The following is a 12,939-nucleotide window of genomic DNA, read 5'->3' on the forward strand; positions in this document are numbered from 1 at the left end:
TGGGAATCATAACCAAATATCACTGTTGCTGAAAGCAAGGTGCCTATTATTAAATTACCATCCCTCCTCCGAAATTGTACCCCAAGGGTAAATTTTAGGAGGGGGTTAAAAAGATTTACCCCTACCAACAGATTTCAGGGTAGGGGGTAAAAAAATTTGCGGTGCGCAGCGCGCGTCATTTTACCCCACCAAAAGCAAATACCACCCCCCCCCTCATGAAATTTTTTTTACCCCATGCAAATAAAAAAGCTTGGACGCTAAAATTGTCTCGAGTAAGATTTTTTCTGTGTTTGTTGTATTATTAATATTCCTATATTATTGTGCTAACATATGGTGCAAATTATTTCATATATTAGGAGTTCTTATAATATTCACGCATTTCTATGGCAAGTATTAGCAAAATATCTTTAGAAGCGCAGCTTCTTTGTAAATAGAGTGTACTACTTCGTCAAAAACCACTTTAATTACTAGGTTTCGTGAATTTTTATTTTAATTTTATGTAATTTTTACGTTCCTTAATTTTGTAAGTTTCAAGAGATGAGCATTTAACTGTTGTTCTTTCATCCTTTTCATTTAATTTGTAAATTTCACAGCTACTTATGGACACTTTTTGTTCTTGTTTAAATAGAATTTGTTTAGCTTGTCTTAAACCCCACCAAATTATTTCTTGATTTCTCAAAATTGTATCCTCTTGATTAATGAAAGAAAAAAGTTCGCTAAATTCATATACTTTTATTTGTCTAATTGGATAAAGGGCTGTAATAATATTGCAAACTATTTGGCTTTTGCACAACAAACTAGTAAAAAAACATTTATAAGTATTTGGATACAGTTATATGGTGCTGTCAAAACTTTTTGCCGTTAAAAATAACTTTTTATGTATTTTTTTCTCTTATTCATTCGAATCCGGTGGATAGGAACCGGTTCTCATCCTTACCAAAAAACTATGTCTAGCATCGTATTATATCCAGTTTTCTATGAATATAAAAATGTACAATCATAAAAATTTAAACCAGTTTTTAGCCCCGAGGTGCCGAAATATAATTGTATATTCTATATCCGCGGAAAGCTGTTTATAATACGACGCGAGAACTATTATTATACTTAGATCTTAATATTTTTATGCTTATGAATTTCTAAAGACATTTGCTAAAGATTTGAATATAACAAGGATGACAACATCCATAAAAGCGAAGCTCTGAAACGGTAGGACAAACGGATATTAACACTTGTATAATGTCAGAACTGAATAATCAGAATGCGAATGTATAAGAGTCAAAGCAAAATTGTAAGTAAATTTGTTGAAAAACTGCTTGATACAGGATAATGATTATGGACATACTTACATTTTTAGGACTTGATTATAGAGTTGCTTCGCTTATAATATTGTACTTTGTTGTCCCAGGAATCAGTATACCAAAAATCAGACCAATCGGATGATTAGGTCACATACAAATTTGTTGTTAAAAATGTAAAAAAATCAACATGTTTAAAATGGACGTACGGACATTCTAGTAATGATTATAGAGTTGCTACGCTTTCTAACTCGTACCTAACCTTTACAGGAATCACCATGCAAAATTTGAAATCGATGGGACAATTCTAACATGCCTAAATTAACGAAAAAAGCTATTTAAAAAAGTAAAAAAATCAACATGTTTAAAATGGACGTACGGACATTTTGGTAATGATTATAGAGTTGCTACGCTTTCTAAATCGTACCTAACTACTAAAGGAATCACCATGCAAAATTTGAAATCGATAGGACAATTCTAACATGTCTAAATTAACGAAAAAAAGCTATCCGTGACGGACGGACGGATGGACGTACGGACGGACGGACGTACGGACGGACCGACCCTAATTATAGAAAAGCTTCGCTTTTAAAAATATGTAATGTAATGATTAGTGTAATTTAATTATTTTTTTTTAACTGTAACCATGTACAGTATTTATTTCAAAAATTAGCCTATTACTTAATTTTCTTTTTTTACATAGATGCTATGGTCTTTTATTCAAATCGCCTAAAGTGCGATGGCTGAAATAATTGACCTCACCAAATGCTTTTCATGGATGCACCTTTTAATTGTGTGAGCATTCTAAGTGATGTGTATATTGGTTAAGGAAAAACTGGCTCCTTGGTGTCGGTACAGACGGACGGCGGTGGCGGCAATCCAAACGGCGATATTGGGAGCTGTGGTGGCGATAGCTTTACCGGCTTTTGCCAGCGGTCAAACAAGCGAGGCATTATTGGGCTGTTGGGTAGGTCCAAATGCTTGAAATACAGGGTGTCTCATTTCTGCAAATTTTCTTTATTTTTCACAACAAAAATATGATAAACTTTTCCTAGGATGAACAATAAACATAAATGTTATATCAAGATTAATAAAACATTAACAATTCATTTAAAAAGACACTCTGTATCATTTAAAAACCCTTCTAAATCTACACATTTTCCCTCTATGTTGTAAAAATCACATCTCCTTTAACATAATTTTGCTTTAATTTACTTTTGACATGCTATTTAAGGAATCTTTTAGTCGCAGATTTTCACTTAAGACTAAAATGGCTTAATCTACATATATCTTTGATTTTATGTTTTTGTAAATACATTTTATAATGAGCAGAACATAACCTTAACTTTTGACATGACATAAAGTACATAAGTATTAAGTTGTGTTCATAATGCCATGAAAAAACTGCTTTTACACTTTCTATTTTGTTATTTTTATAGTCCTATAATCTTGCTTATTTGCTCTTTAACATCTTCATATTGGTCGAATTATATATTATTTTCTACTGTAAAGTTAGTTTCAACTTTTTAAAGCTCCAAAAATTTAATTCAGCTGCATACACAAAAATAAATGAAAATGTCTTAGGTTATTTAATTTGCACATAAATATAATTTGAAATAACCACTATTAATTTCTCGAGACCATGAACAAAAACATACTCACAATCATAACCTACCCTAAAGACTAGTTTTTTGTATTGTTTTGTGACTGTATTGTGTATTTTTTATCCTACCATACATATTTTGTCTTTCTTAGTTTTGGTTATTAAACTGTTTTGTTTTAGAAAAACTTTAGCCTTTGTTTTTCTAGATCAAATAGAATTTGTAATAATAACTAAAAAGAAAATGTAATTATTTTACTAAACATTGATGTAGCCCCAGTAACTGTAACCCAGCCAAATATTGCACAAAATGACCTTTAAAAGACTATGTTACCGACATCCTCAATTCATAAGGATTATTCCTTATCAGATTTGGATTCTTTTTAGACAGGAAAAAAAATAAATGAAACCAAGATATTTTTACACAATGGAATTAATTGCAGCTGACTTAATTTGTACAGTTGCTTTTCTTTTTAAAAGCACTATATATTTTTTTATTTATTAATACTACAATTATATACAATTTGCAATAAAATATTAGTGATTAAATCTAAAATGGGTTTAAATAAAAATTGAATTGCAATTTTATTTACATAAAGATAAAAAAAACAGAGAGAAAAGGGGAAATGAGCTCTTATTCGTTGGCTTAACAACTTTGGGGACTTTGGTGAATTTTGATTGGTTGGTTAATGAAGTCAGGTGTTCAAACGTGTCAACCACTAATTTTAATCTACAGAAGGGGTAATTTGTGTATAATCTTATGGGATCAATTCATCGGCCAATGTATTAACCCTGGATAAAAATACATTTTGGTACATAACTAAACTTTTAGGTTTAGCTAAAAAGAAATAGAAAATATTACATAGTTACATGAAAAGACCGAAAACACAGGCTACCCAGTCCCACATATAATATAACATATATAAATATAAATATTGCCTTGACTGCCACCACCGTCCTTCACTATATTTATCCAGATAGGTGAAAGATGAACATTTATATTATCAAGGACGTCCAAGCTTTTCATTTTTGTGTGTGCGTATTTGGGGGGGGGGGGGGGGGTTGATGGTTTTCAAAAGTTTGGCTATTTTGTGAAAGTGGTGAAATCCAGTTTTGGTTTAATTACAATTATACTTTAATTCAGGGCTCGGGAGCCGCGTGTCAGCCGCATCTAAGCTAGGGGGAAATCAACTTTTTACAATTTTAAAAATCAGCTGGAAGTCAAAAACTGACCCAAATATGGATATCCCTCTTTTCAACAAAAAAAACATTCAAAAGGGTTTTCATTTGAGGCTAAGTCGCGGTTAACCCACGGCTGTCGATCCCTGCTTTATGTCAAACCTAATTCCCAGTTGTGGGAAGTTATAATGAGTCAAATTCTATAATATTTATCCTAGCCTAATAGTTATGATTTCCAAAGTTTTAAACAGGTATAAAGGAATAGGTAAAAGTTTATGCATCCTTTTTTTCAAGACTAACATACGAAATTTTATAGGATTTGGCTCAAGAATGTAGACCAATTAAGTTTATGATATTTCTTTCATTTAGGCTTACCTTGTTTGCTTTTTATTAATCACAGTTTTATTTTATGAATATACAATTTAAAGGTTTGAAGAATATAACGTGGAATATCTTGTTTTAAACCTTTAAAACTTACTTTAATGTCTTGTAATTATTATTTTTACTTTTCTTTAATAGTTTTTTAACAGTTTGCATGTTAATCAATAATCTAACCTTTATTTAAGTAAACTAAATCATGGATCAATTAATTTCACTCCTATTTACAATTAACAAAATTATGAGTGCCCCTTTATATGTTCATTATCCTTTACCTTCTCGAGATGTTACTTTATATTATATCTAACCTTAATACCTCTGGACGGTGGATATTAGAACACCAGCTGAGCTAGCAGGGTCATTCAAGGAAAGAGCAAAACCAACTTTGGACTTTAAGAAAATTACAAAAGTGTAAAAAGTGTAGTCGAGTTTTATTGAAAAATGGAACAATAGAAAAATGTCTAGGTCTCTAGCTTTTTCAGAAGCTTTGAAGTTCCCAAAGGGATTAATGTCTGGTAGGGGTTTAAGGTTAAGGTAACTTGAGGCGACAGATAGACTATATTGTAACAGACATACTGACAGTATTAAAGAAAAGACAAGATACTTTTAACATAAGGAAAATTAGAATCATATATATTTGCAAAACACACCTGTCTCTTATTTATCCACCTTCTAATTATTATCATAAAGTAATTAAGCAATTAAAACAAATGTGTGTTCAAGCATTCAAATTATGTACATATAATATATTAATTATACAAATTTAAATGCTGATAAAGAATACTAAAATAATGTGTAAAGATAGAAAATAAATATTTGATATTGCCATATAATTTTTGTATCATTTTAAATAAATTATTATTGATTGATTGATTTAAAGCCGCGTAAATTTTTAGTTGCAGTGGTTGTGGTCTTCTTTCTGTGTTGGGCGCCATTTCATGCTCAAAGGTTGGGTGTCATCTACCTCAAAAGAAATGTGTAAGTTGATTTTCCAACTTTTATATTTTTCTGTTCATTATAATCTGTCAATCTGTATATAATTGTAAAGCTACGCTTTCTCTTAACCAATAAGATCTTTATTTTACAGTTCCTATAAAAAATGACGTCATACAAGACAAGAGGATTATAATTACTTTAATGAGGCATGGGCGGGGGGAATTGACCAACAACTTTTTTTATGTCAATGGGGTATTTTTATTTCCATCTAAAAATAGTCTAAAAACCCTATTATATGATATAAGAAGTTTCACTGTAAAGTAGAGTAATATAAGTCGAGCAGTTGGCGACATTTCTTTTTATAGATATGCATACATCCTGTTACTTTTCCATAATGGTTAATGCCTTTGTATTATTTTCTAATAAACTAACCAATGATTAATGGTTACATTGATGCAAGATATATTTTAGCTTTCATAATAAATTTCATGCATTGTAAGAGATTGTAAGAGGAGGGGGGGGGGGGGGATAAAATTATTTAACAATGAAGCTAACCGGCCTAATAATGACTTTTTAGATGAGAAAATTTTTTTTAAATTCAAGAATGTTCTGCTTTAAATCATTAATCAAATAATATAAATGAAATTTAAAAGTCACTTATACTAATGTTTTTACTAAAGTCAATCATACTAATTTCTTCAAATTTCTTTATTTAACTATGTATCTATTTTTAGGACATTTATCCGAATACACGAGTATCTATTCTATATATCTGGTTTCTTCTACTATTTTAGGTAACATTTTATCATTTTAAAGTCTTTAAGTTTCCGCTTCATTGATTTGGATTTTATTGTCCTTATCTTAATTTTGTCATCAAAAAGCAAAATATTTAACATCTAATAAATATTGGGCTTATTAATGTTGTTTTGACTTTAGTAAAGTGTTTATCATGAATAAGTCAACATCATTGAATTATAATTCTTGGGACGGTTGGCAACAACGTAGAGCAAACTTCAAAGGCACTAACATCCCATCCATGACAGATAACCAACTCTACACGATCTTTGTCTGGAACACAGTTTAGGTAGAGATTCAAGCCTCCCAAACGACGAGTGGATGCCCTAGGTGTTCGCTATAGTCGTATTTTCCAAGTAGATCCTCAATCAAAATCAAAGAACTATGTTAAGCTAGAAAAAAATGTAGAAGAGGAAAAAAATAATTTTTCTTTTACTCTATGATACCTGACATAGAAAATGTATGAAAATGCGTATAGTGTATGTAAAAATTTCAAATAAGAGAAATCCAATAATATTTAAAATAAAGAAATATACATAACTTACTTTTATATTTTATTTCAGTCAGCATTGTATAAATATTCTATTCTATTCTATACATTTTTATTTTATTTAATAATTCAAGGATGATAACATTTGTAAAAGTTAAGCTTAACAAGCATTATACATAGGAAAATGAACAGAAAAATTGGTACTTGCTTACATGTGGTAGACTGGAGCACTGAACCCCCCCCCCCCCCCGCTTAGTTTTGACAAAAATCAAAAATAAGGGGGGGGGGGTAGTTTTTTAATGTCTGGAAAACGGCAAGGAGGAAAAAAGCAAGGCAAGGCAAAGACTTAACCCCCCCCCCCCTTTAATTTTGAAGAAAATCAAAAATAAGGGGGGGGGGTAGTTTTTTCACTGTACAACACGCCAGAAAGTTGAGTGAGGTAAATCAAGTAAATCCAGTATGCCAGAGGGGAAACCTTATTACAGGGATATTCATGTTTTGGGGCATAATTTCCTTATTTATTGACTGATTTTAGTAATTGATGTATCCCTGAACAGGTAGTCTTAAGGAGAATATATCAGAAGTGTTTTCACGGGGACTGTCCCCATCACCTCACTCAACTTTCTGGCGTGTTGTACAGTGAAAAAACTACCCCCCCCCCTTATTTTTGATTTTCTTCAAAATTAAGGGGGGGGGGTTTAAGTCTTTGCCTTGCCTTGCTTTTTTCCTTCTTGCCGTTTTCCAGACATTAAAAATCTACCCCCCCCCCCCCTTATTTTTGATTTTTGTCAAAACTAAGGGGGGGGGGGGGGGGGTTTCGGTGCTCCGGTCTTCACATGTTAGCAAGCTTCGAAAAATTAAAATTATCCATTGAAAAAATGCGCAAATTGAAGATATACATCATTGAGTAATTAACTTTTGGGCTGTAGCTATAAAGACTACCCTTCTATAACACATCTCTCTATTTCAAATGTTAAATAAATAGCATGGTCGTCGTTTAAATAACCAAACATTAACTTTTAGCAATTAGAATTCTTAAAATTTTCATACAAAAATAGAATTGCTACGCCATTTAAGGTCTTATTATTTACTTTGAACGTAATCTTTCTAGTTAAAATTTAGAAATCTTTTTAAGGATAAGGTTCAATGATAATTATTCTATTTTTTTAGTGCTACAGTAAATCCTATTTTGTACAATGTTATGAGTCTCAAATACAGGTAGGTTCCTTATTTTAATAGTTATTTCTCGCATCGTATTATAAAACAACTGGTAGTGCGAATGGGGCGCTTGTCCAATATTATGATATGGAGATCGCTCTTCTATGAGTACTACTAAAATTCCTACTTTTACTGCAATACACATAGACATTCTCATCGTCGGCTTGTCATTTTAGAATGCTTATCCCTCTATTCCCACAAGTATAATACGAATTTGGTTGAGCCTGTGATAGCTCAACAAAGACCAACGCGAGGTATTATATTGCTTTAAACTAAGAATAAATGGTTGGTTATGGTATTCGATCGGTATTATATAAGTATATTAAGCACTCAAGAAGGAAAATGGTTTTTATAAAGTGTATTTACATTACAAGTGAATAAGTTAAGTATGAAAATATTTACAGGATAATTGATAATAATCATAAGTAGTGTAGGACAGAAAAGTGCCCCAAGTCCTAAGCATTGAATTGTGCTAAGTGTTAGAGTTCTAACATAAGGCCTAAGCTCAATTCATGCTAAGTACTGAGGTTCCTAAATTTAAACTACAATGCATGCCAAACAACTAAGTCATTACCTTTAAAGCCAGAAGAACTTGATGGTTAGAGAGTCAATAAATAACTGAGATATTTTAAGAAGTGCAAGCTATAACATCAACTAGTAATAAGGATCTAAGCACTTGTCTGTTTAATTAAGTGTCTGTACGTTAACTTGTGACGTAAATCAAACTATGGTTGTAGGCATACATACTTGAACTAAATGGTTACATGATTACTTTAACAATAAACATAATGTTTTAATAAGCATATAACATTAATAAATCACATACAATTTTACCATGATTAGGCTAGCATTACCCATATATGGTATTATATTGGTAAAGATAGGCTAATAAATACTTAAAAGCATACAAAAGGTGCCTCGGGGCTAGCTAAAGTAATTGTATCTCGTGCCTGAGTTGCGCTTGATAATTGCCGTGGCACGTCAATCAAATATTTAGATTCTACTCTTATATGGTGTAAAATTTATATTAAACATAGATGGATAGACTAGATGCGAAGCATTTCTGTAAAAGTCTTATTCGTACATTCAAAGAATTTTGAAAATTGGGGATCGCATCTCCACAACTTTCCGTGGATATAAAATGTACAATCATAAGATTAAAACTATTTTTTAGTCGGCGCCCAAGGACACTATACTCTGTTTCACTTCTGTATATTTTTTTTTCAGACATGCATTTAAAGCTACACTCTGTGGGAAGTATCAACCAACAGGTAACAACTTCTTACTAGGAGTAGCGCAGCTGTTATAAAACAAATCTTATCTGTATATTAATTATAGGTTATGACCTAACAAAACAAATTTGTTATTATTTCTAATAATTGGAGGTTGGGGAATGAGAGGTTCAACTTACCACCTTATATTCATTTTAGTTTTTTTTTCTGAAAAAGTTGAAATAATATAATTGAGGTGCAGGTGTATATTTTTTAGAGGCGATTTATCATGGGCGGGTGAAGGTACTCTTTACTAAATATATAAAAAAAATCTTACGTGGAAGCTCTTTAAAGTGCCAATAAAAAATGACGTCATACAATACAAATAACCAATGATAGGCCAATATTCAGACTAGATTACCAATGGCAGGCCAGAATACATTTTAATAGACCAATAGTGGGCAGGTATGCGGTCATTTTTATAGTCATTATGAAATAGGTTTGCTAGATCTATCACTTCAAACATATTCAGACAATCCTGCTAATTTTTAAGTTACTTATTTTGGAAAGGAATTGAATACCTGCAATGAACAAACTTATTTGCAATAACTATAATAACTATAATGTCCTGGGTCAATATGCTGTACAGTAATCAATTCTGCTTTCCCTTAAAGTGTCTACAGAGCTAGGAATCTCTTCTCCTTTAATTAAATAAATTGAAATAACGAGGGGTAGTTTTTTCCTATGCCTAACTCCTGCGGGGGACTCTAACACTGCGTTACTACCCATGACCTAATATAACCTAACCTATTAATTTTAAATTAATGGGAAGGGGTTTTGTTATTTTAGAGAAACCGCCAACAATTTAATGTTACTGAAAAACACCAACTGTTCATACCCAAGTAATAAAAATATAGGTTATTTATTGTTTTCTAGGTCCCCACCGTTCCTATACGTTTCGTTCAACAATGAGAAGGACAACCGATACCAGTATTCCTCTAACCTCAACAATCAGAAATCAAAACTCTCAGAGGTAAAAAAAATAGTAGCGCAGATGCTTCATAACATGGGTTTGGCCGCAAGTCCATTGGTCAAAACAAAACAAAAATCTTTTTTTAACCCGAACTGATAAAAATGACGTCATACTGAACTAAAATTTGTCAATATAAAAGTAAAATGAGCTGGATCTTTAAATCATTTAAATGGTGCGCCAAATCGGATTGCGCCGAATTTCAGCCAATCACAGCGCGGCATTTCGTAAAATGCAGTCATCTTATTGGTAGAAAGTTGGCTCACCCCGATTTGGCGCACCATTGAAATGATTTAAAGATCCAGCTCTGCATTCCATTGGTGATTTAGTAAGTGTTTGGCCTTTAACTCGTCATTTATATTGTATGACGTCATTTAAGGCACTATAAAGAACTTCTTAATTATACTATTATACTTATATTTATTCATTTAAACATTAGTTCTTGTTTCTTGCGTTAATTGTGGATAAAAATGACCTCGTTTGTAAATTCACGAAAGGTGAGAAAAAATGATATAACAATTAAAAAGACAGAATATTTTGCAAAGAATTAAAGGAAAAGGTAAAGAAGACGATGTTTCTCCGAAAAAGGACAGACAATGCCATCCTAAGATTTGACCTCAAATTGGCTAGGTGTGAGTTAGAATCATCGATGTTCAGGTGGTTATAGAAACGTTATGGCACGCTTTACAAAGAACTACACACAACCTAGGTTCTATCTCAGATATTATAAGTACTTTAAACGAGTACTTTGCACTTTTAAAATCGTCTGAAAATTCAGCTTTAAACAAACAAAGTACTTGACATATCAGAGATAGACCCTTAGTTACTATTACACTTCTATAGACACCTTAACATCTAGCTCATACCTAGCTCATCTGAGGTCAAATCAAAGGAGGGTAATTTTTGCCTTTTTTTCAGAAAAACTTTACATGATCTCCTGCTATAACAGGTCTCTATTTAGATTTACAAATGTTCCTTTAACTACTTCTGTTACAACAACTATAACAGCTACATCAATACAAAATCACAAGATTAGGTATTTTCAACTTTTACAGTTGGGGCCGTTAAACCATCGTTATTAAAGTAGAAATATAAACTGAGATCAATATTGCCTATCTTTTCATGTAAAGGATATCCATTTTTTAAAATTTCACTAAATAGTTACTACATATAAGGTTTGATACCTTATATGAGCTTCACGCAGTTAATAAGGGTTTTAGACCTCCAAGCAAGGGCTTATTTTTATATGTATTTTGAGGTATTCCAATTCAAAACTCTGTAAAAAAACTTTCTAAGGCAAAGTAAAACCATAATGAAACATTTTTAAAAATGTATCGCCCTGAAAGAGACGGGTAGTTTAATTTCTACTACCAAAGATGTTGTAGCAAGCCTTACTGTATTCTAATATCTGTTTTGTAGCTGTCTTTAATGTATTTAAGTAATTTTACGTTTTGTGTTGTCTTGTTCAAGGGATGGATTGGGCTACTGAAGAAATTTTGTCTTCCATTTAAAATGGTCTTTGAGAATTACCAATAGCAATATTTTGTATTGTTAAAATTTCTTCAGTGGTCAAATCCTTACCTTTTTCTATTGTTATTTAGGAATTTTAATAATTTTATTTTCAGGGGAAGAGCAAGTACAATAGAAGAGGAAAACATAAACGAAACAGGTCAGCAACACAATTATTTAATCATGTCTCATTAAATTAAGGTGCCATTATCATGTCAGAAGAGCAATAAACCTATAGATATAAATGTATAACCCAGACAACTACCTTGGTACAGTGTTGGAGACCTTTTTCATCTGCTAGCAAATTGCTTTCTGCTCTTTTATAGTGATTAAATATTACCAACTCTATTAGCTGATATTCAAAGACCCAATTGAAAATCGGCACAGGGTCCACGGCGTGGGGACATACAGTTATTTAAACCATTCCCCTCTATTGTTTTACTCAGTGTTGCGGAGCCGGAGACGGGAGCCGTGGAGAAAACAGTAAAAGTGTCTAACTGTGACGTCAGAAAAAATAACAATTAACCAATGAGAGGCCGCTATATATTTTACCACAGTGAATACTGGCTTCTTATTGGATAATTGTTATTTTTTTTGACGTCATAGTTCGACACTTTTACTGTTTTCGCCGTGGAGCCGCCATATTTTGCTGGAGCCGGAGCTGGAGCCGTAAGTTTCGTTAAAAAACGGCTTCGTTTGTTTGTGCCGAAGGATCTCGCCAACCACTGAACCGATCGGGTTCTCCTTAACAGGGTAGCTTCTCATAGGTCCCGGGAAGGTTTAAAACTATTATCTTGGGGAGTTGGACACCCCCAACCCCCCCAAAAAATGAAAAATACCCCTCCCCCCCCAAAAATTTTTTTTTACTTTAAAAAAAAATCTAAAATAAGAAATTGGGTTATTAAATTCGACTCCCCTATCCTCATTTGCCCCTAAAGCCTCTAGGGGCCTAGCCGCTAGTATATTATAATTTGGTAACTCTTGGTAAAAAGTCCATTTTTTATCAAAAATTGAACTTTTAAAACCATCAAAATATGTCTATGTTGCGTTTGACGTTTATGTTGGCGTTAAACTCTCTTTCTAAAATCGAGAACGTAAAAAAAATTTCGATTTTTTGTGATTTCTCTTGGGAGGGTGGTGTTACCCTCCCCCAAAATAGTTAAAAACCTTCCCGGGACATCTACCCTGTCAAGGAGAACCCGATCGGTTCAGCGGTTAACGAGATCCTTCCGTACAGACACACAGACAAACAAATAGACAAACAGACAAACATCCTGTTACTTTAGTATAACTGTATA

General features: G+C 32.4%; 1 protein-coding gene across 3 annotated transcripts in view; it reads left to right on the plus strand.

Moving 5' to 3' along the window:
- The window catches only part of LOC145319516 (neuropeptides capa receptor-like), a 36,705-nt gene that overhangs the window by 19,570 nt on the left and 4,196 nt on the right, over positions 1-12,939 (plus strand). The window contains exons 11-18 of one of the 3 annotated variants that reach the window (XM_080161693.1): positions 2,125-2,262; positions 5,349-5,430; positions 6,123-6,182; positions 7,844-7,891; positions 9,119-9,162; positions 10,039-10,135; positions 11,094-11,168; positions 11,758-11,801. In XM_080161693.1, coding sequence (XP_080017819.1) covers positions 2,125-2,262; positions 5,349-5,430; positions 6,123-6,182; positions 7,844-7,891; positions 9,119-9,162; positions 10,039-10,135; positions 11,094-11,168; positions 11,758-11,801 — 588 coding nt within the window. The remainder of the gene's footprint in view (positions 1-2,124; positions 2,263-5,348; positions 5,431-6,122; positions 6,183-7,843; positions 7,892-9,118; positions 9,163-10,038; positions 10,136-11,093; positions 11,169-11,757; positions 11,802-12,939) is intronic. The other 2 variants (XM_080161694.1, XM_080161695.1) reach the window with 2 other exon arrangements.

This window comes from Acartia tonsa, chromosome 5, assembly GCF_053477335.1.
Source record: "Acartia tonsa isolate MP-2025a chromosome 5, ASM5347733v1, whole genome shotgun sequence".
In the NCBI taxonomy this organism is placed as follows: Eukaryota; Metazoa; Arthropoda; class Copepoda; order Calanoida; family Acartiidae; genus Acartia; species Acartia tonsa.